Raw genomic sequence first — 26,783 nt, forward strand, 5'->3', positions numbered from 1 at the left:
ATGAATCATTATATCATCATATTAGTCATTATTGTAATGTCAATCATTACTCTACAAAGTGGGTCACTGGTAGACTAACATTGGTACAAAGTGGGTCACTTTGTAGAGTAATGATTGATATTATAATCTAGCAATCCTCATCCAATCATCCAAAAGGAGCCACCAGTTACGTCAAAGGTCTGGAGAAGGTGGCTATTTGCCGTTTCCATGGTTTCGTTCACTGCTATGTATAGAGACTTATAAAGTCGTTACAAAGTAAAGCATATTAAGATCATAACTCATATACAACAACTCCCTTACTTACTACTAATAAGCAATAATTGTGAGGTTATTGAGGGAAAACTCTTAGTTAATAGCTTACTGGTTGTATAATAAGGCCATGCAGAATAAATCATTAATAACTACTTAATAATGACTAATTAAGAGCCTGCCTGCCTGCAGTGCAGACCCATCCACCACACGAGACATGTGACACATTAACGACAACGGAGACCCCGGACTGTTGAGCAACTGAAGTTGTTAATCAAGCAAGAATGGGAAGAATTTCACTTTCAAAACTATAAATTAGTTTCCGCATTTTCCAAATGCTTACTGAGTGTTCAAAGAAAAGCTGATTTTACACAATGGCAAACATGCCTCGTCTCAACTTTTTTCAGCTATCAAATAAAAAATGAGTTTAAATTTACAATAAACAATAGTTTATTATTTTTAGCATTACATATAGTTTATTTGTACAGTTTCACTTTAAAGTCTTTAAATAAATGGAAATCTACAGTTGATCTTTTTATTTTTAACTGCCCACTGCCAGTTGACAAATGTTATAGGACTCTTTTAGGAGGATCTTATGATACAAGCAAAAACTCCGGAGCAGCTAATAAATGGACTCTGGTGGGAATCCTGGTGTTGGGGTATTTGTCGATTTGTCTGCCTCATGCCTTTGCAACAGTAGATTTTAAGTGATTCGCTGATACACAAGATGTTTCCTTCACAGATTCATCATGTAACTTGACAACAGCCTGGTAAATACAGATAGTACACTGTCTGCAATCAGTACACATTGTGTACAGCCTATCTGAAATGAGCAAACACAGAGGCATTTAAATCCTGAATAGAAAGATTATTTTATTTTTTAAATACTGATGGTACATGGTCATTGGCTGGTGACAAAGGCAATTCTAAGACACGGGGTGAAATTAAACTACAGAGGCACAAAACAGCATTATTGGCAAAGGCCTTTACAAACAAAGTAGTATTGGAATGGTTATGATAATATATGACCCATATGGTTAATGGGGCATGCATGTATAGCATGATTCATTTCAACCTTGCAGATTTCAGTGAAAATGGTTGCACGTAATTTAAAAAAAAGAAAAAGGCAAAAGGCGTCAAGCCCAGAACCCAGTGAAACTTGTCAGTCAGCACAGATGAGCTGCTGAGTGTAACTTTTATTCTATGAAATTGAGGAAGTAGAGTTAGAGGAGCCCTGGCATTGTTCTATCTGCTATATGAGGAGCATCACAGGTATAGTGTTGCCTGTTCAACATGTGGAGAGAGTACGAAAAAAACAACTTCTTCTCCCTGCAGCATTTTAAACTGCCTCTCCATAAAGTTTCAGACAGGACAAAATCCAGAACTAAAGCATTGATTGTGTGTGTGTGTGTGTGTGTGTGTGTGAGGGGATTATAGCTGAAGATATGCAGCCATATGCAGTCATGGAGGATGCAGGTTTTCAGCATATTATTCAAGTACTTGAGCCGTGCATCACTTCAAATTATTCTCCAACTTTATAAACAGACGAGGCAGAGAATGACCCATATGTGGCAGTTGTATTCAACCAGAACTAAGCTGCCTTTCTTGTTTGTGCAAATTATAAAAAGGGATTTCTGATTTGAAGTGTGTTTAAGCAGAGCTTTTGTAAACAGTTTTTTACCTTTTTCATTCCCAAGTAAATAAATAATGAAAATCATATTGAAATCAGCAATGCCCCCTACTACTACTGAACTGAATCAAAAACTGTGAACACAAAGCTTTGAAATGCACAGAGAAGAATTTTGTGAACCATTTTAACCCCCATACAAAGAGTGATGTATAAACCTGCACTAGAAAAACACAAGTTCATACAAATCCTATAATGCAACATCAGCAAACACAAACAGGTTTGTGCACTGAGAACATATGAGATCTCCACTCAACATAAACACATGGGTGTTATCTGCTAGCAACCCAGACAGATTATATACGTATGGGAGTTTGCTATATTATACGTAGCTGCCTAGTGCAGCTACGTATAATATGTAATGCAATTTGTAATTATTGTGATGAGGGTTATGCCAAAATATGTGAAACACTTAAGAGCTTCTTTTGACTCGACAAATTCAAGGCATTTCAGTTTGTCAGCTGGTTTTGGCACATATAAAGAGCACAGTGTAAATGTTTAGAAGCAAGTCATAAGTGTTGGTTTACAGCCATTAGGAAGAATGATGAAACAAAGTGTGGAATGTAAATAAAAACGACATACATGTACAGTAAATCTGTGATCAATTTAGCACATAGATTACATGTTTCATTGAAATCAAACAGCCGTGCTGCAGGGCTACGAGGCTCCTTTTGCTCTCAGTTTGGACAGCAGCATCTCGTTCTTCCTACACTCCTGGATGACCAAAACAAAAAAAAAACATTAATTACATTACATTAATTAAATTAATCTTTTATTATGAAGAAGTCTGCCTCTCATCGGCCCTCATTTAACAAAGGCAGAAACCAGCACAATCGTCTTACGACAGGGTTCACGTGTGATTCATCAAACGTTCGTATCTCTCCAATCACAGCGTGAGAATGATGCCCCGAGGGTTTTAAAACGGCCAAAAAGAGGAATTTCTTTTTCTTTTCTTTTTTTTAAAGTCACCTTCACTAGTAAATTGCACCTTTACACATAGGGAAAACATTTTAAGCAGGTACAAAAATATGCAACGCCAGTGGTTCATGTTGGTTCAGCAAACGTGACACAGAATGTAAAACATCTGGTAAAAAATTAAACAAGAATATATTTTTGATTTTAAGAACATGAATACTATAACACTAAGGTAACACTTTAGATTTGGGAACATATATTCAACATGAATTAGTTGCTTATTAGCATGCAAATAAGTAACACTCTTAATTAGTCATTATTAATCATTATATCATCATATTAGTCATTATTGTAATGTGAATTATTACTCTACAAAGTGGGTCATTGGTAGACTAACATTGGTGCAAAGTGAGCCACTTTGTAGAGTAATGATTGACATTATAATCTACCAATCCTCATCCAATCATCCAAAAGGAGCCACCAGTCACGTCAAAGGTCTGGAGAAGGTGGTTATTTGCCGTTTCCATGGTTTCGTTCACAGCTATGTAGAGACTTAAAAAGTCCATACAAAGTAAAGCATATTAAGATCATAACTCATATACAACAACTCCCTTACTTACTACTAATAAGCAATAATTCTGAGGTTATTGAGGGAAAACTCTTAGTTAATGTCTTACTGGTTGTATAATAAGGCCATGCAGAATAAGGCATTAATAACTATTTAATAATGACTTATCAAGAGCCAATATGTTACTTATTTGCATGCTAATAAGCAACTAATTAATGTTGTTAATATGTGTTCCCTAATATAAAGTGTTACCAACATTAATATAAAAATTTATATATCGCAATTCTATACATTTCCGGACTGAAAAGCATGTAGCAGCGATGGAGATGGAGCAGTCACTGATGCTCCACCGGGGTCCCAGCTGGATAACGGTCAATTACATTAAATGGCCTATAGGCCTGTTTGAAGAATTTCACAGGTTTATATATTTTTAATGGTGTTTTAATAATAAAAGATATAAACATGCCTTGGTTTGTCACTATTAAAAAAAACCCGTTTTATCTTCGGATGCCGATACAATAGTCTAAAAACAATTCTCCAACTCAGATGTGGACTTTACGCTGACTTAACCTTTAGGTGCCGAGACCAGACATCAGATCTGATCGTATCCTCTGACCACGTACAGATTAATAAATGCCGAGCCTTGTGTTAAAAATGACCGTACACCCACTTTTCTGCCGTACGTTTGTTCTGTAAAGGAAGGCCGTCCCCAGCAACACCTCTCAGCTGTTAACCAACTTGTTCTTTACTTCACCTATAACGAATGAAGACCAGGCTGATACTTGATTGTTTTTCTTACCTCTTTGAAGTCCTTGACTGTTTTAAAGTAAAGTCTCTGCTTGTCGAGCAGCTCCAGGTACTCATCATTCAGCTGATCTCTCCTCATTTTGTTCTCCTGCTTTTTCTTCTCCATCTGGAAAAGCAGACGAGGAGGAAGTGTCACACAAGCTTGTGTTGGTGAAAAGACTGTTTCAGATTCAGCATTCACCCCATTGATATCCACTTTTTTGATTATTTTGGTGCTTTTTAAGGACATTACTACTATTTTTCATATTTATATCTCAGTTTATCACTACCATTTACCCCAATTAAAAAAAACAGAGTTTCTCAGGTACATAACGATACAGGTACTGTACTGTCTGTGCACGTCTGTCTACTACAACCAAGTGCACCGCAGCAAATCACATGTGGACAGTAGCTGTGTCCTTCTGTGCTTGCACTTGCCACAGCTTTGCATCAGCATCTTTTTTTTGCCGTAGAATCAAGAACTGTAGAAAAATGTGACAGGGTCCAGTAAAAAAAACAGTCTTCACTCAAAAAAGACTAAGAACATACCTTCGAAATGAATCCTACAATCAGACAAAACAAAGGCAAGCTGTTTGTTGAATGTTGTTAGTCCTATACTACTTCTATATAATCCTTCTGGCTACTGGACACTGTACACAGAGTCAGGGCCAGCTCTAGTCATTTTGGGGCCCTCTGCCAGATTAGGATTTGGAACCAGAAGAGTCAGACTTCTCAAACCAGGAGGCAGTGAAAATGATCTTGGTGGTTTTTTTATGATGTTTTCAGATCTTTTCTGAGTTGATAGTGGGTGTGTATTGTGCTGCTTAGAGTGGATGCCATCATGCACTCCAACTATCAGCTGCACTGATTCACACAAAAACATTGATACTTTAACACTCATACGCCCTTCAAATTCCACTTTTCATATATCAATCTGGCCAAGAAGGAAGGGAAGCTGGCCACAGACAGCTCTTGAATTAAATGGATTTACACAACGGCTGAGACCAGAAATTTCTAGATGAAATCAGAAATCAGTTTTCTTACCTGCTCTTATGGCCATATTTTTGACACTACACCCACAAATTTTACACACCCTGTTCCTCAAGGTGTCTTACTGCTCAAAGCAAAAAAAGTGATAGGAGTTATGGTTTTGGATTAAGAAGCAAAAGTTTGTTGTACTGAGTTTTTATGAAACTGCCGTTCTGACAAGTATCCTAAGCAGCAACGTCAGAGCTGACTGAGCTCAGCTGCTGCAGTGTGTCACAGACATAAACTCACTGGCCACTTTATTATGTACACCTGTTCAACTGCTTGTTATTGCAAATATCCAGTCAGCCAATCACATGGCAGCAACGCAGTGCATTTAGGCATGTAGACATAGTGAAGACGAGCTGCTGAAGTTCAAACCGGCATCAGAATGAGGAAGAAAGGAGATTTAAGTGACTGAACGTGTTGGTCTGAGTATTTCACAAACTGCTGACCTACTGGGATTTTCACACCCAACCATCTCTAGGGTTGAAATGGTCCGAAAAAGAGAAAATATCCAGTGAGCCTTGATGCTTGTTGATGCCAGAGGTCAGAGGAGAATGACCAGACAGGTTGGAGTTGATAGAAAGGCAACAGTTACTCAAAGGCCGCGTTCAGACTGCAGGCGAATCTGATTCAAATCAGATTCCTACTCAAATCTGATTTTTAGGGCTGACTGTCCACACTGTTTTTAGCAAGTGTCCAAATGGGATATGCCTCTGTTCAGACTGGGCCACATTATTGACTGATCTGACAGGTTGCTGTAGTAACGGTGTCAGAGCGTCTGACATCATATAATTGCGACGGCGACAAGAACAACAACAACAAACATGATGGAGGCAGGTCACCTCAGTATATTGGCCTTATCACTGTCCAGTAGAGGTGCAGAACATCTCAGACGCACCAGGGGAGAAACCGGGCGGATGGACGGCCCCGTCGGGCCCGGCTGCCGGTGGACACCTCGTCTCCACACTGCCAGCAGTACGCGTGCCGCGTAGAGTGACATCACGGACAGTCAAAAGCGATCTGAGTGTTTGGAGCGGTTCAGACTGAGACGCATCTGTCCAAATGCGATCTGAAACTACCTCCCAAAGGTTGTTTTGATCCGCTCTGCAAAAATCTGATTTCATGTGATTTGTGACTGTTCAGACTTCAAAAGAGCCATCCAGTTCCAATCTCGATGGGCTAAGAATCGGATTTTGGCTGGCAGTCTGAACGAGGCCACATAACCACTAGTTACAACCAAGGTATGAGGAAGACCTTCTCTGAACACACAACACGTCCAGCCTTGAAGCAGATGGGCTACAGCAGAACAAGACACAGTGACACTTTAATAGGTATGCCTTGCTAGCTAATGAAGTGGCCGGTGAGTGTATAGGGGGGACTGGGGGCAATTGTATCCTAGGGCAATGCTAACACATTCAATTCGTCCAATCAGAAGCAAACATGCACGCACAGAATCAAGTGTTAGGATGTGGGTTAATAAAGAGGGGCCTGCATGGAAATCCAAAGGCTAAACCCAGGCCTACTAAAAGTAAATACCAGAGCATAACTAACAGGCCAACTTCTTCCATTCTTTTTTTCTTACAAAGGGAGTCCAAGTTTCCCATGAGGCTAAACTTTTAACACCTATGTGTGAAAGGCTTGAACCTTGGCCTCACATTGGATCAGACCAGTTGAGAGCCTGTGATGTGACTTTGACGTCACTTCAGCATTAAAAGTTGTGTCGCAGACACTCTCTTGACTGCGTTAACCGTTGCTACTTATGTACCAGACGTGTGCACGCACGCACACACACACACACACACACACACACACACACACACACACACACACACACACACACACACACACACACACACACACACACACACACACACACACACACACACACACACACACACACACACACACACTTAAATACAAGAAAACCCAAGTTATACTTTGTCATACCTTTATGCGACTCTGTTTGATTCCCTCCACTATTTGCTCCATCTGTCTGAGGAACTGCTCCTTGGCTGCTGAAGACGACATCGCTCTGGACAATAGTACAGCTGGTTAGGGCTTATTTATTGCACAGAGCTGAGACACATACAGTACAGTCTCCACAACGCAAACACACCAAATAGATTTGTGTTTCATATTCCAAGTGTACAAGATAATACGTGAATTGTTACTTACTGCTGGAAATTGTCGTGAATGGAATTCAGCAGATTCACCTTCAGAAATGAGAGCACATTATATCAGTAATAATTAGTAATATATTAGCAATTATTTCCGGTGCTGCCAACAATTACTGCTGTAGTTACTTACCTCCTTCTCCAGATAAACCTTCTTGTCGTCTAATGTATTATACAGTGTGAAGAACTGCTTGGTCTCTTTATGTGTTGCAGACACTGAAAGGCACATGAAGAATTGGCAGATTTCATGTCTTTGTTCTTTTGGAGCCGTGCAGTGCTGTCAATATATGGTTGGAGGAGGGCTGTGTTTTTCTGAACACAAACCCTTTTTGTAAGCAGATATTGATGAGGAACCCACCTTGGCTATATAGTTCTATGAACCTCTTTTGGTACTGGGTCAGCTCAGCCCGGCTTGGCACCTCGTCAATTTTCCTCTGCAGAATGGCAATCTCACGGTTCCTCCGAGCCTGAACAAAGTGGACCAAAGTCTTGAGTGACTCCGCTCAATAAGGAGCATGTGCAATAATTGATTGAATGTACTTTTTTATTTTGGTTTTAACCAGGGTATATACAGAAATACTCAAGTTAAATTTAATACCTTTTTCAATACCTTCACAATATTTTTTAACAGCAACACGACATTGATATGCAACTGTAGCGGCAAACTTTTTAACTTCAGTGTTCAGTGTAGGTAACTAATTATAAAGCTGTAACTGATTACTGTATTTTTTTAAAAATTTTTTTACATAAATTTGGTGCCTCTCACACATTCTAATGACACTATTCCATCTTAATCATTGCATATTTTAATGAATTATTGTAAAGGAGAATAATGGTTCTTCTTTGTTTTATTTAAGTCATCATATTTTGACAGTCTTCTTGTAAATTCTTGTGGACTCTGCTAACACATCCACGTGCTTTTATTTTGAAAGCTACATGTGTTTGCTTTTATTTTGAAGGCGGGTCTAACATGTTCTTACCATGAGCCTTAACGTTAGTAAATACATGCACCGGAAAACAAGTGGAGGCTGACTGGCAGCAGTGTGCTTTGTTCTTTTCCAGTAATGTTAGCTAGCATCCACTCTAACAGGCAGTCTGACCCATATACAGTCTATGGTGAAACCTCACTCAGAAACTCCAGTGATGCTAACAGAGCGACATCTCAAGTGTTTGACGTCCTCTGGCAGTAAAAAAAATAAAACAACCCCTGTTCTGAAGTAGCGGCGGGCATAATATAGCAGTGGCGGGGCGCCGCTACCAAATGACTACAGCTGAAAGTCTGAACCTCAGCTCGCAATGTTGATGCTGCTCACAGAGTTTTCTGTCTGTGGTTCCCATTGCAGTCTTGGATGCTGCTGCTGCTGGCACTTAGTGGCAGATGGTTCGAAAATGTAATACCTTGCCAGGTGACGTTTATTACTTTTACTTTTAATTTAATTTACTACAGCAAAGCTAATCTGCTCATCATCAATAAATAGCAGTAAATCACACAATTAATAAGGGTTTATTTGCTTTGCTTTGATTATTTTAAGTTACTTCAGGTTGACTCCTTCTTATCTGTAGTCTGTTATCTGCTGCTGTGACCTAATTTCCCACAGAGATCATTCCAGTTCCATCTAATCTCGTGTTGTGTTATGTGAGGTATGTTACCATGAGCAGACGGATCTTCTGTAGTTTCTCTCTGTCTGTGTTGTACTGTTTGTCTATCAGCTGGTTTCTCTCCTGAGAAAAAGAAGAGCAGAAAGAGAAACAAGTTGTATTTTGAGGAAAGACTAATCACAGTCATGAATCTTTATGTTTCTTATACTGTATAAACCACATGGTATACTACAAGATACAACAATATAGAATACACCTTTGACTGTATATGTACCTTCTCCTCCTCTGTATCCTGTCCTGATGCGGTCTTTAACTCTTCAATGTTCTGCTGAAGACGGGCCATCTCCTCCTGGATACATATTAAAGACAAAACGAATGTAACGTATGTAAGTACGGTTCTATGAATCCTGGATGACCGCTGGAGGCACTGCATAAGCACTAGGGGTGCAACGGTACGTGGTATAATACAGAACTGTTCGGTCCGCTCTCCGCGGGACAATACGACCTTATGGTCCGCGGGTTTTCGGATGGCCATTGTGTGTGTTTATATGTGTGCCTGTCCAGACAAGAGAAAAGTCCTCCATGTGAGGTAATGTCCAATCACTGTTGTGCCTCCACTCATGCTGTCACACTGTTGCAGGGGCGGCTGTGGCTCAAATCCTTTAGCAAGATACTGAACCCCAAATTGCTCCCGATGACGGTTCATCGGTGTGTGAATGAATTCCTGATAGTGGCAGGTGGCACCGTTTAGGGTAGCCTCTGCCACCAGTATGAATGTGAGTGTGAATGGGTGAAGGAGCGCAGTCTGTAGTGTAAAGTGATTTGAGTGGTCGCAAAGACTAGAAAAGTGATATATAAGTGCAGGTCCATTTGTTGTAACTGAAGCTTGGTTCAAAGTGCAGCCATAGTTGATAGGTCCGCTTATTATAAGCTGCTTTGGGCTTCTTATTTTGAAAAGTCGCTTGTAAATATTGGCAGTTGCGAGTTGTGTTTTTTCCCGGCTTGTTCCAGAAGTGCAGTCATTGTTTTGGGCTTGTTCTGCATGTGTATCCTTCATTCATTTGATTTGTTTACCTGAAAAGATATACAGACGTAAACAGTGACGTAATGTCGTGGCTCTCTGGCCTGTAGAGAGTTATATTATTCAGTACACCAGTGATACTGGAATTTGATTACTGCGATATGCAGTTTTTGCTGAGAAGCAAAATAAAGAGATCCTTTTGGATGAAATTTTTTTTTGTACCGAAACCGCTCTGAAAACTGTGGCCCTAAAACCGAGGCACGGACCGTACCGTGGGTTACCTGTACCGTTGCACCCCTAATAAGCACTGAATGACTTCGCCTCAAGCATGTGCAGGCCAAGTAGTTTTACCAACAAAGTCCCCTGTGACTGATTGCGGTTTAAAAGCTCCCCCATACGAGGCCACATGATTTGATTAGTTTGGATGACCATCGTCATGTTTCACTGTGGATATCGCCATATGACAATTGGACAGACATCGTCAAACCATCGAGCAGACATCGTCAGACATGACCGACAGTTCATCAAGATCAGTCAAGATTTGGCAAACAATAGTGTGAATCCTGCTGAGTCAGCATTTACGCATCAGGCACACTGAATTAATACCAATTTACCGTCAACAGGATTTAAAATCTTACTTTTATAATTTCTGTGCACCCAGCAGCATTAACCAGATGTGTGTGTGCATGCGTATGTGTTCATGTACTCACTCTGCAGTGTGTGCGGAAGTCTTGCTCCTGCTGCTTCAGGTTCTCATTCATTGTCACCAGAGCCCCCAGCTTCTCTAGCAAGCTGTTCAGCAAAACAGAACATCTTTAGATGGACTGTCCCATCAATCAATGATCATTGGTTTCCTCCCTGTAACATCCTGCATGTGTCGGCCCCAGATGGGAATGCTCCTCTCCTGGTCCACTCTACACTCACCATCACTACTGGCCAATGGTGGCGCTTCATCACCTGCTGCTGTCCCTCCCAGAACTCCTGCTCCTCTCTGTCTCTCTCTTCCTGAAGTCCACTACTACTGTTATGATGATGAGTCATATTACTATTATTATTATTACTGATACTGTTGCTATTGTTATATTAGTAATATTATTGCTGCTATTACCACTAATACATCTGCTATTATTTGAATTATTTTATTATCACTGCTACTATTTCTATTGTGAATAGCTATATTTATATGATTGTTGCTGATATTATTAGTGATAGTGCTGCTGTTTATTAATTATTTTATATTCACTGCTACTGGTTATATTAATACTGGTGGTACTATTACTGATACTTCTGTTTATACTTTCATTCCATTATATTCTCGGCCAACACCACTACTCCCATTAGTCCCAGATATCATTAACCCAAGACACCCCTCTACATATCATTCATGACATTAATATGGAGATCAGAAGAGGATGTGCTAGTACCCAATGTCCACATAGTCCTCCATCCAACAATTGGCCCCTGGGACCTCTATGATGGACTCCATCTATGCAGAAAGAGGGTGAGGTGATCTGCTGACACACTGTCCTCCAGGATATAATGAAGTCATGTGTCCTCTATAAAATCAAACTACAATTATCGCCTTGCGGTTGTATGCCTTTAGGCAATTAGGCGGTTTACATCTATGTCTGTCCAAACTCACACATATAACCCGTATAGAAAAACTATACAATCACCAGAGTGGGCACCCAAGATTACTGTCAACAAGTCATTATCCAACCAAATGTCTCCCATCCTGAGTTATGGCGTTGATTATTGTCCAAAAAAGCTTTTTGTGTGTTTAAATACATTTCCTCCAGGCATTCCTGAGATATGGCATTCATAAGAATGTGACGGGCATGAGGTCACATTGGCCTTGGCCTTCAAGCCCCAAAACAATGTCAATCTCACATTCGGATACAATTGGATCATGTCCTGGGCATAACTGATAGAGATCTATATCTCTGTGCTATTTAATTACCCACAGTAGATTCCTTATTTTGACATTTGACAAGGCATTAATGAAACTCTACACTCTATCAATTACCACACCGTGGGAAATGTGCTTCTAAATGGAGATCTGAATGTATGAACAGGAACTGAACCTGATGCCATCAACCCACAGGGCAACCACCATGTCTTTGGCTGGTTTCCCCTGTTTACCACACCGTTTGTTATTCACTTGAACAACCTCCACTCTGAAGTAAATAAATAAGCGGCAAGCAGATAGTGCATCTTCAGGGCTTAGGCCTTTACATTGTCAGTGGTAGGTTCTGAGGGGAATCTCCACAGCACTTGTCTAATGTCGTCATCTCTTTATTACTGACATGGACACCTCCACTACCAGTGCTTTTACTGTTGGACAGCAATCCCACATTTCAGACCACAACTAAAAAAATGAGTTTCTTTAATGGTCAGGCCAAATAAGTGACACAAAAAGGAAACCAAGGAAGCTGTATAAATTAAATCCTACTTAAATGGGCTCCAGACAGTGGAAACAAAGTCTTGATGTCCTTGAACTCACCTGATCTGATAAATGACATATTAATATATGACCAAAATCAATATGTCCCTACAACGGGTTGTGTAAAGAAGGCCACTGATGATATAGATATATAAAAGATTAACTTATAAAACCAAGACAGAAGCCCATTAAAAGGCAAATTGCTGACAAATGGTTTGATGAAGACTGCAAGACCATCAAAAAAAGACTTGGAAATGGCAAATGCAAAACAGACTTACACATTAAGTACAATGAAAGAATACAATAAGGAACAAAAAACTAAATTCTCCCCAAATGAAACTCAAATATATTGAGAATGCTATTAATCAATATCAGTTCTGGGATATGTTGAACAACTTCAACAGAGGGCAACCACAAGCATTACCCATCCAAAATGGTGACATCTGGAGAGCACATTTTGAAAATGATGTATCAATAGATCAAACTTATTCAGATCAATGTTTTATAAAAAGATAAACTCACAACATTACAAGATACAATTGAAGACAACCAAAGACCTAAATTTTGGCAATATCTAGCCACACATAAAATCTCTCCAGGGAAAGGGAGCTTGAGGTCTAGACAGCATTAAAAAAAAAATGCAGCAGCCCAGAGGTGCAGGCTGCAGTGCTGAAAATTTTCAATTGATCATCATATTACAGTCAGTATGTTTCCCTGACTAAGTCTAATTTTCCCAATTCATAAGACTGGGTATAAATCAGACCCTAGTAACTGCCATGGTATATTCAGTATTTGGTGCAATGCACGAAAACTTGAAGCGGAAGCATACCGGGGCAACTTCCCCGGGCGGATGGAGAGAGAGGAGAGGGAAGGTGGGATGGAGAGAAGGATGGGGGAGGAGAGCAGGAGGAAGAGAGAAGAATAGGGAGGGTGGGAGAGAAGGAGGGAGCCTAATTTCTGTACCTGAGAACATCTGGTCGAGAGACCAATTGTTTTTACTGCACGTCAGCCGAATGATTGGAAAACAATACTATGGGGAAAGTTCTCTCCCGTGTTTGCAGTAATTTCCTGTCGTGCTAATGTCTCTGTCCTCTCCTTCTACACACATATTTCAGTGTTAATTCAGTAGAGAGGGTTACTATTTTCAGCTGATTTTCTCATAGACTAATAAACTTGAGGTAAAACAGTGTTTTTGTATTCTTCTAGAAAGTTGATTGAATTTTACTTGTTTTTCATGATTTCATTATTTTGTTGTTTGATTGCAAAATTTAGATGACATTGCAGCACATTCCTTTTACTTGAATGTCACAAGCTCTTGCATTATTATCAGTTTAGAGTGGGCTATTTTCTGTTGGGGAAAATGCATTGCATACATTGTTTTAAAGATGAAATGATTGAATATAATACTGAACTATCAATGACAAGTTTTTAAAATGAATTTAGGTTAAAGTTGTTGTTATATTAATTGATAGATTTAAATGAAAAAAGAATCGATAGATTCATTGATTAAAAAATGATTGTTAGGTGTAGTCCTAGTAAAAAAACAAACTGGTGTTCTCCCAAAACACAAAGCACTACCGACCCTGTACACCCTTCATTCTTACCTTACAAACATTAACACCAAACAACATTTTTTAAGATAATTGCTTGTTTTACTGACTTCAAGATGGCTTTTGACTGGCATGAAGGACTTAATTACAGATTTCTCCATTGTGGTAAAGTGGGTAAATGTTTGATTGTTTTGATCTGATTAAATCAATCCACTGTAGGTACATTTAACATAATCACAGAAATACACCTACAAATGCATGTTGAGTAGAATCAGGCAGATACTGACATACATTAACTGAATGGCACCTTGCAGGTGGGTCTTTTCTGAGGTTCCAGGTTCTTAAACAATTTGAAAGACAGGCACGCAGCTTTTGGCGATGAAGGAGTAAGTACATATTGCAGACTGACACATATCACTGAGGGAGATTGATTGTGTCATAAGGATTAAATAATACATTGAAGTCAGAGATAATTACTTTCCACCACTCACCTGCTGTCAGCCTGCTCCTCCATCTCGTCTAAAGACTTCAGCTCTTTCTCCAGTTTCTCTGACTGCTCTGTAGCCTGGGAAGATACACAAATGCCTGTTGGAAGCAGTATTGGACAAAAACGTTTTGCCATTGTTTCATCTTCTTTTCCGTGATAACATTTTATTTTAACCCCCTGGTGTTTTCCTTCCCCTTCAGGGGCTGTAGTGGGCCCAGTTTTAAGGCTATAGAATCTGATATCATAGGGAACGACTAAGTAATTTTAAGTAAGTCATATTTATTAAAAATCTATGACTACAACAACTTGACATACAGTGCTGGGCTGCATCTGAAATTAATCTTCATGTCCCCAGCTTTCAGGTGGTGTACACCCCTTTGGGGCTAAATGAATACTAAAAAGGATTACTGTAATGCAAATAATTTCACAGTTAGACAATAGATCCAAAATCACACTGAAATTCTCTTCATGTATGCTGTTTAAGGAGATTGTTTGATGACAGTAGAGTGGATGTGACCTCTGACAGTATTTGGTGCCAGGCCCATCGCAAGAGACAACATCTAGATCCATATTAAATAATATCAAGTACCAAAATGCCCAACAAATAATTCAGTGACTGCTGACACAGTTAAGTCCTTCAAATCAGCTAACAACACACCTAGTTATGTGTCTGCCAATATAATATTAGGAAACAAACATTTGCTTACATTGGCAAAGCTCTCAGCTGGCTGCAGGTATTTTAGCCTTGTCTTACCTCAATCAGTTTTCTCTTGGCATCGTCACAGCCTGTTTTCACCTCTGCATGTTTGGCTTGTAGCTGTCCAAAAAAAAAAAATTATTGTTACTCATAGTAATACACCTTCCCTGATGATTGCTGTAAATCATAATGCACTTCATTTTCACTCTCATTGGACACTGTGTGTTTTGACCGTCACCCCTGGAAGACACCCATATTTGTATTACCTACAGCCCAACCAGTGTCCTACCTGAGTCAACTACAAAATGACAACCATTCAACATTCAAGTGTTTCAGAACTAATTAACAAGCAGTTCATTTTGTGTAATACCAGTCTTGTGAATGCTCATGGTTTATAGTATATACAGTGCATTCAGAAAGTATTCAGACCCCCTCGCTTTTTTTATGTTGCAGCCTTATGCTAAAATCATTTAAATGCATTTTCCCCCTCATCAATCTCAACTCAGTACAGCATAATGACTAAGCGGAAAAATAATTTAAGATTTTTTTTGCTATTTAAAAAAACAAAAACAACAACAACTAAAATATCACATTGACGTAAGTATTCAGACACTTGAAATTCAGCTCAGGTGCCCTCCATTTCTCTGTTTGGCCAGACGGCCAGCTCTAGGAAGAGTCCTGATTGTTCCAAACTTCTTCCATTTAAGAATTATGAAGGGCACTGTGCTGATTGGGACCTTCAAAGGCAGCAGAAATGTTTTTGTAGCCTTCCCCAGATCTGTGCCTCGACACAATCCTGTCTCGGAGCTCTACAGGCAGTTCCATTGACCTTCTGGCTTGGTTTTTGCTCTGATATGCATCGTCAGCCAAAGGACTTTATATGGAGGGGTGTGTGCCTTTCCAAAATCATGTCCAATCAACTGAAATGACCGTTAGCAAAACTCCTCCCCCAAACGCTCCTCGTCCAATCATACCTTAGCAACCGTTACTAAAAGAAGAAGGTCCGTCAAGCTTTGAGCTCTGAGCAACAAGGTGAAACGGTGTGCATATGGTATTTGTAAATCAGACACCCTTAGAGTTTAGCAGGAGGAGTCGTATTTTCCCCATTTTCCAAAACTAAAAAAAACAAGAGGAGCGTTGCTGGATGTGGATTAAACAGTGTAGGAGAGCCCACTCCCAACTTAATATCACGAAGATCAAGAGACACACAAATGTCTGCTCCACGTTAAGCTGCTAGTTAGCTAACTTGAGCTTAATAACGATTGTGTAGCTATGTTAGAGAAGATAACCTTAACCGGATTTAGCAGCTATGGTTCCTGTCAACGAGTATTCTTACCACTACTAGTGCGGAATAGTCCAACAAACTTAAGTTAATGACACTGGGCCTCATTCATGAAACGTGAGCAGAACGAATTTGTGTGTAAACCGTTCGCAGACGGAAATTTACGTGCATCTCCGCATTCATCAATATTTTAGTAGCTCCGATCTTTTCGTAGCTACTAACAAAATCTACACATGCTGCTGACCACACGTAGTGCTTGTGTAAATTTAAGAACGCATATAAATAATGCTCGTCACTGTTGGAAATTACAATTTTAATTCATAATGCGTTCTGTTATGTACACAATACGCAGATGCCTTTGAAACATGTGATATAAACATGACAAACGATTAAAAATATAACATATTTAGTTAAATTAGTTGGCAATTGGCGGGATTAAGATTCAGATTAAACTCATAATTGTGAATTATCTATGTAAATTGACGCATCCTGCCTGCAGTTCTCAGAGGTATCATTAAATTAATGCCAGAGTATATCCAATTTCCATACGGCGCACAACGGCAGACAGAAGTAATGCAGGGGTTCAGCGCAGTTGCAAACATGCCAGGTGTTATCGGTGCCATAGACTGCACACACGTACGCATCAAGGCTCCATCCGGTGATGCATTTGCTTACATTAACCGGAAAAACTTTCATTCCGTGAATGTGCAACTGATCTGTGACGCAAAGTGTGTGTTGTTAAACGTTGTGGCACGGTGGCCCGGTGGGACGCATGACGCATTCATCCTGCGTAATTGCGCAGTTGGCACGCGTTTGGAGGATGGAGCTGTGAGAGACGGCTGGCTCATTGGTAAGAATATAGCCTGCATAATCACATGTGTGTGTTATATATGGACTTACCTTTCTATATCCATAGGGGATAGGGGTTACCCACTGACGCCGTGGCTTATGACCCCACTGGCCAGCCCGCAGACACCAGGAGCATACAATGAGGCGCACGCGGCTACTCGGGCCGTTGTAGAGCGCACCAACGGGGTATTTGGACTCTGAGCGTCCTCCTCCTGTGGCAGATGTACTTTTTTTGTGTGCGCTAATGCGTTTCTTTGCGTCAAGTTTAATGTCAAACCATTTACGTTTAACCTCGGACGTAGTTCTTTGCACTACAGAAACCACATTTACTGCGTCCGTCACCTCCCTCCACGCTTTCGCTTTGCCTGTCCCTGTCACACCACTACTAACAGATGAAAATAAAAATTTTTTTTTGGACTCCACTTCTCCCAAAATAACTTCAATCTCCGCTTCGGAAAAATTCTTTTTTCTTTCTCGTTCTTTTTTTCTTTGTGCCATGACTGACAGGTCGACAGGATGCCTCTACACACCTCCTTATATGGTGGTCATTAGCAATTCATGGGCGGGGTTCATGCTAATTGCTGATTATCGGGAGCGCGCTGCCACCTTACGATGGATTGGCATTCATGATCATACACACGTGTTTACGATCAGATCTGAGTTTCCCGCGGCGTTCATGAATCCGGAGTAGGTTTTTAGTAGCGTAGGCTTTTATGTGCAAATCTACGCACAAATCTACTAACGTTTCATGAATGAGGCCCAATGTGTGTAAAATTAGCACGCTAAGCTAGCTAGCAATGTTGCTAGGAGCTTAACATACTACAAGGCTGTACAGTGCTAATAGCTAGCGTCGCTGAATCCCACATCAGCCAGCTATTGGCTAATGTTCTATCAAATTTCACATCAACTACTAATATAAATGATCATGTTTTGTTTCCAATTAATGAAGTGGTGCGAAACTAGAGTCTAACTTCTAATCGTCAAATCGCATGGTATAGTTACCATGTGTAACCATGAGTCGGCAAAAGGATGCTAATGCCGGTGAATTAGCCTAGCGCTAACAGTTTTCATAGAACAGTCACTTTCAGCTCTTTGCTGTTAAACAGTGGGGGCTGCTGATTTTTTCGCACGTGAGAAAGTATAGCGAGCGAGCGACCGGAGGAAAGTTTTGCGAGTGGACTCTGCGCACGGCTACAATATTGCTCTAGGGAGCAGAGATGCAGGGTACAAAATAGCTCTCGAGTGATTTGAAAGCGCTTGAAAAAACAATATGCATGCGCAGATGTTTGTTTAACGTGCGCGCGATTTAGGTTAGTGTTCAAATTTCAGCATTGCACTGTCAAGTTAAGATGAAATTAAGCCTGCAAATTATTACATTGTACCAGAGCGAATGAGATGATTGTCAGAGGACACAACACTGAGTGGGTTGTGTGGGCATAGCAGTAGTGTGTGTCAACTTGCTGTTAGAGAGAAGACAGAGAAGGAGCAGCTGATACCCTTAAGTGTGTTTACTTTGTTTTACTTGCCCTGAGCAACTGGACAATCCTTATTAGTGGCTCTAGATGATAAAATGTTTGACACGGTTGGTGTGGGTGGGGTGTACATGCACGACAGTAAATACTGACCTCCTCCAGTTGTTTAGTCTTCTGATGGATCTGTTTGTTAAGTGAGGCCACTGCTCTGCGGTGTTGCTGCAGCGGGCCGTAGCGCTCTGAGCGCTCCTCTGATGACAGCTCCAACTGCTGCAGGACATATGGGAGAAACAATATATTACAATAAGACAATGCTAATAGAAAAGGACACTGGCACAAAGGTTTTTATTCAAGGGCTGGGCCACCACACACTGCTTTGACAGGTGTGCTGTGTTTTTGTCATGCCTTGCATATGTTTAATGCGGTAACCAAAACACCTCAGATATACATGTCTCCATGGTATGATTCACTTAAATGGTTGCCACCAAAAAAGTCACAAAATCACCCCTGTCACTGTCAACCTCAGACCACAACAAATACAATGTTGGGCCTCACTCTAGCCGGGTGACATCACTGAGCTTACAGTGGGAGGATGCAGGAGGAAGCTGAGGTACACCGAGTTGGCAGCCGATGTGCAACAACGAGGCTGGACAGCAAAGGTCCGACAGTGGTAGTTGGCTGCAGGGGATTTGGAGCCACATCAAGGCTACTCTGGGAGAGGAGAGTGTGAGGGAAGGCCCATCGGCAGGTAGTAGGGCTGGGCGATATATCGATATAAAAAAATACATCGATATATTTTTAAATTTGACATGGAATTAGACCATATTGCATATATCGATTTCAATAATTTTTTTGTCTCTTTTGTATATAAATGCTGCCCTTTTTGGGTTTGTCATATTAAGTTATTTAGTATTGTTTGTTATTATTTTCTCATATAAATATATTTATTTCGGAAAAAGATTGGCCTATTTAATTTCATAGGCTATTTTTTATAGATAGATAGATAGATAGATAGATAGATAGATAGATAGATAGATAGATAGATAGATAGATAGAGAAGATATTTTTTTTTTTTTAAATGTTCACTTTATGGAGCTTTGATTTTTTTTAAAAAGTACTCCTGTTGTTATACAGTATTTATGTTCACTTAAATAAACGGTTTCAATAAAACTACTTGTGACATGTCATCTTTGACTTTGACTGAACATTTGCTCTCACTTTGCGATAAAAATATTGGGATATATATATCGTATATCAATATTCAGCCTAAATATATCTGGATATGACTTTTGGTCCATATCGCCCAGCCCTAGCAGGTGAGAGCTCCCTAGTTCAGCTAGGATTGCCGCTGTCACAGATGATGAGTTCAGATAGTGAGTGAGTGAGTGAGTACATGTTACTGAGCCTCTCAATAGAGATGCACTGATCGATCAGCTGCCTGTCAAAGATAGATGATTTTCAGCTGATTGGCTATAACCACTGACATCCAGTCAGTCAGAGACTTAGACAAATAAAGGCCAATATGGTACATCATTATTATCAATGATATTTGCTCACCTTCTCAGCATACTCAGAGGCGATCTGTTTGATCTCCTCAGACTGCAGTCCCACTATCTGCCCCACGGCACTTGCTGTCAGCTTCCCCTGCACAAAAGATAAAAAAGTAAAGTAAAAACCAGAAATAATTGTGCAATTTGCATGCACATTTAAGCCATATAGCTGTTCCGCTTACAATGAAGGCAGCTGTACAAAAATATTCTATTTTCAGACAACTACAAACAGAAAAACATGATAAGAACAGTGGGCCTCATTTATGAACCGTTCTTAAGAACAAATTTGTTCTTAATACCTATTTAGGAAGATGTTACGAAGATTGTGGCATTCATTAATTTTTTTCTTATCCAGGATTTTTCTTAGGTAAGACCAAATCACTCAGGAGTACTCTTAAGCACATTTCAGTGCTGACATGTTGGCATGGTTGTGTTGTCTTCTTTTGTTAAGTTCAATAAAATACATTACAGTGAAATATCTGTCATATTTATGTATTTATTTATTCATTTCATTTTTTTCATTTTTCATTTTAATTAAATTAAATGTGCCAACGCTTTAACATGAATCAAGTAAATTGGAAACCATGCCGTCAATTAGTGATAGCACACATTCAAGGACAGTTTGATTTCACAGAAGTGTGATTGTCTTGGAGTTACTGTACATTGTGTTGTTTAAGTGTTCCCTTGATTTTTTGAGCAGTGTATATACAGTCATGGAATAAATTATTAGAACATCGTTTTCTTCAATTTCTTGTTCATTTTAATGCATCCACTGCACGCGTAACTGCCTCCCAGGCCTCCTTTTTGTTTGTGTTGCTGCAACCTGCAAGGCTGCTAAATATATTTTCTTCCTCCGAGTGATCTCCTGCAGCAGAACTTCTAGTTCTGAACTGCTAATGTTTTTTTTTTTCTTTTTACCTGTGCTCCAACGGATTTACGCTTTGCTTTAGGCATTCTGTTGCTGTTTCCTCTGTGTGTCGTCTACACACGGCCCTGCAGTCCTTTATATGGGCCCTTTTATGGGCATTAATGGGCGGTTACCTATGCTAATCCTATGTTAATTAGACTCACCTGGCACGCCCGCTCAATTTACGAGGAGATGGCTTTCATCAATTTAAGAACACGGCTGCGAACAATTCAGCGGCTTAAGAACACGTTGATGAATCTGATGTAGGGTCTTCTTAGAAATCTTCTTAAGAAACACTTAAGAAAGATTCTAAGAAGATTCTTGAGAAGATATTGGTGAATGAGGCCCATTGTTGACTGAGAAATGCTCCAATTACATGAAAAAAGGGAGCTAAAGATTATTATTTAAGTTAGAGCTTAATGAAGCTCTAACCCTGATAAGTAGGAGAGTAATGTGGTGATTCAATTCTTCACAGTCCACAGATATTAAAATAAAGGCACAAGACAGAAAACAGGCTTTTGCCTACCTCTTCATTTGCCATGGCAGCCATGCTGGTCATCAGGGTCTTGATTCGCATCTAAGAGAAAAAACACTACAGTTACCTCAGTTACAGCACATCACATAGAAGTGGTGTTTATCATCTGAAAGCTGGAAACTCATTTAAATGCAGCTCAACACTGTGTGTTCAGAACATTAATGTTTGGCTTTCTGAAGTTCTGAATCTCCATGCTCAACTATGTCCCGTAAGATAATATTTTGTTCAGCACATTTTACGCTGACTTTTGCCATTTTTATACCAACAATGGATAAAATGGTAAAAAGTCTCTCCAGGATATTACGTCAATTCACAAATATTTTTTTCTCTCTAAAAATGGTCTAACTTTTGAGCGTTATTTTTTAGTCATTTTTTAAAAACAATTTTTAACAGCAATTAGTATTTTTATTCAACATGGATTTCATTGTAGTTTTACTGCCTGTAGGTAATATTAATAATAATAATAATAATAATAATACATTTGATTTATAGGCACCTTTCATGTCACCCAAGGTCACCTTACAAAGTCTAAAATCTTAAACATCTTTAAAAACAAGACAACATGGTAAAGACAACACAACATGTCTTTCTTGTCTCTCCCTTTGCTGTATTTCTAATCCAGCCTTCCATGTCTACTGTATAAAGTGCTCACCTCCTCCACTGCCTGCAGGTTGTCTTCCTCTGACACCTCTGCCATTCCAGGGGGCGCCACCTGCGACCCACTGGCCGACGAAGCCTTCCTGTCATCTGCCTAGAGGACAGAAACAGGACGCAGAAGCTCAAGATGAGGAGCAGGAAATGCTGGTACAGACTTAAAGAACCACACTGATATCTAACCTCTATTCTTATTATTGTGTTCAAAGAGCACTCCACTGATTCAGCATGGCTCCTTTAACACAGTCTGACTCTCAGTGTACAGTTGAAAAAAAGGGTCAAAATCAACGCAGCACACTTTTTTCTTCCTTATCGAAACCTGGCGTATACCCACGATGCAAGGAGTGGATGCAAAGGTCTGGTAACCTCAGTTCTTTCTAACTCCACACCCAACAATTCTTTTCATTTTCCAACCTTAATTCTTTACCCCAACCAAGGATATTATAACTTTAACGAAAACTAACAAAATTGAAAAAACATTTCCGTTAACTGAAATAAAAATAAAAACGAGAGTTTAAAAAAAAAAAGATAACTGAAACTGTATTGTGTGGTTACAAAACTAACTAAAACAAACTAAAATTATAGTGAAAATGTCCTTCGTTTTCGTCTTTGTCAACTTTTTTCATACATAATCCAGTGTTTCTATTTATCCACAGCTGAGTGTGTGTATTCCTGCTTTGTGGGCTTCTGGGAGAAGCACGAGTGAAATTACTGAAATGACACCATAAAGAGCAACTTATTGCAACTTAACTACAAATTTAGCAAATAGAAATAATTTTGGTAATCCAAACGGACCTAAAACAGGAAAAGTGATTGTCTGATTTCATGTCAGACAGTGAGAAAAAAAGCATATGTGTCTTTTTATATAGTGTATGTAAACTTCTGGTTTCAACTGTATATCTGAGTTACCCGAGTTACTGAAGTACCTTGTCAAAAACACATTGTGCTTTTTGCACAAAGTTAATAAATTACTGGTTTACTGCATTACATACATGCTCTATATAATTTTTGTTGTTTGAATGTATGTTAAGTAGCATTCCTGGCTGAATGACGGTCGACTCTTTAACTGATAGTTCACAAGATTTATTTAAAATCCTAGCTCCATGAAAATAAAAATAAGACATTCCTTGGTCACCTTGTGTATCCACCGTAACGAGGTGGGAAAACAATAATACATTAGCATTAGCTCTTGAGCAAACAAGCACTTTTACTATAGTTAAGACAACAAAAATAGCCACTAATATATGACAGAAGAAAATAAACTTTAACAAACCTTGTGTCCTGTTAGCCAGCCACTATAGAAACCTTTTTGATACTTAATATCAACTTTATATGAATTACGAAGACCTTGTTATTATTTACAGTTCGTTTCTCACTTAACCATTCCACCTGTTATTTCCTGTCACTACCATCACAACATTGTAAAAAACCTTAAAAATTTACAAAAATGAAAAAAAAAGCTATATAACACAAAAACACCAAAAGGAACCTTGCTAAAGATCATTTAAAATAAATGGAAAAGTGATATAGTGATTGGAGTATTTACTACTTTTTACTGCTATATTGATTTACACCACATTAACAATCTTATTATAACATGTATTCTTATCAGTAGCAGATCAAAACCAGATAATTCACTGAATTTTATAAAGCAATTAAATTAATATTGAGCAGAATTAAGTTCAGTTTTGGTCCGGCCCCAGCAACCTTCGTGGTGTTGGTCATGTCGCCCCTTGGAAAAATTAATTGCCCCCCCCCCCCCGCCTTAGACAATGTCAACTTGTCAATGTGATGAGTCGTGGTATGGGAGGAGCTGTGTATCTCACTGTATAGGGCTATAAAAGTGATACAATAATCTGCAAAATTGCCCAAGTAAAATATAAGTGTTCCTTTTAAAATGACATATCATTGAACCACCTACCTTGTCTTGACTGGACTGTTTACTGAATCCATAACGCCTGGAGAGAAAAAAGAAAAGCATAAGGTGCAGAAAGGATTTCTACCCCCTCCAAAAAAAGGATTTTGAAACACACCATGACACATCAACACATCAAATGGCAGTAATCCAGCATGATAAACAGCCTCTGAATAAATCAATCAATATGAAAGTACAACTAAGCAGCCCTGCAGTTTTCATCCATCATGCCTTACATACAGTATGTAAGAACTGCTTGCATTCTCTGACCGACACCTTCAACCACAAAACACAGTGCTGTGAGTAGACATTAGTATTAAAAAAAGCTTCACGCATTTATATCGTACTTACAGGACGAAATGTGACATTCTACAGGGGTGGGAGGGGACGAATGGATTGAGGGATGAAAAAAACAATATGTCAGAGAGACAAGAAACTAGACATAAGATGTGAGGATTAAAGCAGAGATGCACTGATTTTTTTTTCTTTTTTCTTTTGGCCCATTAAGATTTTTTTGAAGTTTTTAAAGTCTGACCTGTCAATTCTGATGTTCTTTCTTCCCAAGAACTATAATTGACAGCACACCAAAACATTTCTAGGACTTCTCTTGATTGGAAATTTTTAATTAAATTGGATGTTCATATTTAAAACAAGTTGTCGACAGTTACAGTTACAGGACCTTCTTCTATTTGAGCTGCATATTGTACATGCTTTGCAGTATAATTTTCCATTCAGCTAAAAGATGGCGGGATAGTTCCATTCCCAAATTGTCTCATTGTTTTTTGTTCAGTTTCATCTGATTCTTTGTCAGTTTAATTCATTTTCACATCTCTTTGTGATGTTGGCGGGTTAGTCAAACGGGATAAACCAAAATGATTCATTTTGGGGGTCTGTTTTCCTGTTTGCAGTCTCTATTTTAAAAATTAATAAATAAATGGTAACGAAGGCCAATAAAAGGTTGCCAAATTTGCAAAGTGGCAACTCTTACTGTGTAGCCCTAAACATATATTTGTTAGATGTGGTAGAACTGAGGTTTCCAAAGGCAAAGGTTTGTTTTTAAGGCTCAATTTTCATTAAACTGATCTGTATCAACTATTATAGCAATTATTTGGTCTACAGTCATGGAAAAAAATATTAGACCACCCTTGTTTTCTTCATTTTCTTGTTCATTTTAATGCCTGGTACACCTAAAGGTACATTTGTTTGGACAAATATAATGATAACAACAAAAATATCTCATAAGAGTTTAATTTAAGAGCTGATATCTAGACATTTTCGATGGTTTTCTTGATAATAACCAAAATCATTATCAAGAAAACCATGGAAAATGTCTAGATATCAGCTCTTAAATTAAACTCTTATGAGCTATTTTTGTTGTTATCTTTATATTTGTCGACAGACACGCGCGTGTGAAAACGGACCTGCCATACTCCAGCAGAGTGGAGTGAACCCTGGAGTCCTCATCCAGCAGCTCCCCTGCATCCTTTTGCCTCCTGTACTTCCTCTGGGGTTTGTACACTTCCTGAAAAACACCAGCGTTCATTCAGGGCAAAGGAATTTATATTCAGTCAAATCTAAACTGATAAGTTAAAATACTACTTGTGATTATCAATTTCAAACCTGCAGAGAAAAAAAACATATCTTCATCATTTTATGGGCTTTTACTTGTGTTTATGATGGCTGATGGTGTAGTAACTCACCAAGACATCCAGAACTGCCCTCACAGCTTTGTCTTTCCTCTGGAGCAGCTCTTCATCCTACACCACGGGGTTCACAGCACAGCACAAACAACTCTTATTCTGTGTGCCCTTCTAGCAGCCACATTATGCTAGGTGAACAATGCACAAACTGAAGGAACAAATTTCACTGGGGTTATATCTTGTACTATTTCATGTAGAGCTGCAACAATTAATTGATTAATCAGAAAAATAATCGACTATTAATTTAATCGTCAACTATTTAGATGATCGAATAATTGGTTTGAGCCGTTTTTAAAGACAATAAGTCCAAATTCTCTGATTTCAGCTTCTTCAATGTGAATATTTCTGGTTTCTTTGTTCCTTTATGACAATAAACTGAATATCTCTTTGGTTTGTGGACAAAACAAGAGATTTGAGGACGTCATCTTGTGGTTTGGGAAACACTGATTGATATTTTTCAACATTTTATTGACCAAACAACTAATTGATTAATCATTTAAATAATCAACAGATTAATCATTTAAATAATCGACAGATTAATCGATAATGAAAATGATGTCTCAGTCTCGCTCTTTATTTTTCATAGGCTAACAGTACGCCACACAGGCATGAATGGGCTTAATGAATGAACAAATGAATGGTCTTTATTTATATTGTTCTTTTGAAGTAGAGCCATCTCTAAGACACATGACAAACTCAGGATGTCACTTT

The 26,783-nt window shown here is 39.1% G+C and overlaps 1 protein-coding gene across 1 annotated transcript in view; it reads right to left on the bottom strand.

The window, feature by feature from the left end:
- Positions 1-1,102: 1,102 nt before the first annotated feature.
- Positions 1,103-26,783, bottom strand: part of ccdc93 (coiled-coil domain containing 93) — a 30,657-nt gene continuing 4,976 nt past the window's right edge. Inside the window, exons 6-23 of the mRNA XM_059342905.1 lie at positions 26,073-26,129; positions 25,794-25,894; positions 24,379-24,415; positions 22,456-22,554; positions 21,795-21,845; positions 20,369-20,455; positions 18,965-19,081; positions 15,266-15,328; positions 14,516-14,589; positions 10,742-10,823; positions 9,285-9,359; positions 9,062-9,133; positions 7,770-7,878; positions 7,545-7,627; positions 7,413-7,450; positions 7,185-7,269; positions 4,219-4,332; positions 1,103-2,650 (exon numbers count right to left, since the gene is read on the bottom strand). Of these exons, the coding sequence (XP_059198888.1) occupies positions 2,594-2,650; positions 4,219-4,332; positions 7,185-7,269; positions 7,413-7,450; positions 7,545-7,627; positions 7,770-7,878; positions 9,062-9,133; positions 9,285-9,359; positions 10,742-10,823; positions 14,516-14,589; positions 15,266-15,328; positions 18,965-19,081; positions 20,369-20,455; positions 21,795-21,845; positions 22,456-22,554; positions 24,379-24,415; positions 25,794-25,894; positions 26,073-26,129 (1,401 nt within the window). The 3' untranslated portion in view covers positions 1,103-2,593. The remainder of the gene's footprint in view (positions 2,651-4,218; positions 4,333-7,184; positions 7,270-7,412; positions 7,451-7,544; positions 7,628-7,769; positions 7,879-9,061; positions 9,134-9,284; positions 9,360-10,741; positions 10,824-14,515; positions 14,590-15,265; positions 15,329-18,964; positions 19,082-20,368; positions 20,456-21,794; positions 21,846-22,455; positions 22,555-24,378; positions 24,416-25,793; positions 25,895-26,072; positions 26,130-26,783) is intronic.

The sequence above is a fragment of the Centropristis striata genome, chromosome 10 (genome assembly GCF_030273125.1).
Source record: "Centropristis striata isolate RG_2023a ecotype Rhode Island chromosome 10, C.striata_1.0, whole genome shotgun sequence".
Taxonomy (NCBI): domain Eukaryota; kingdom Metazoa; phylum Chordata; class Actinopteri; order Perciformes; family Serranidae; genus Centropristis; species Centropristis striata.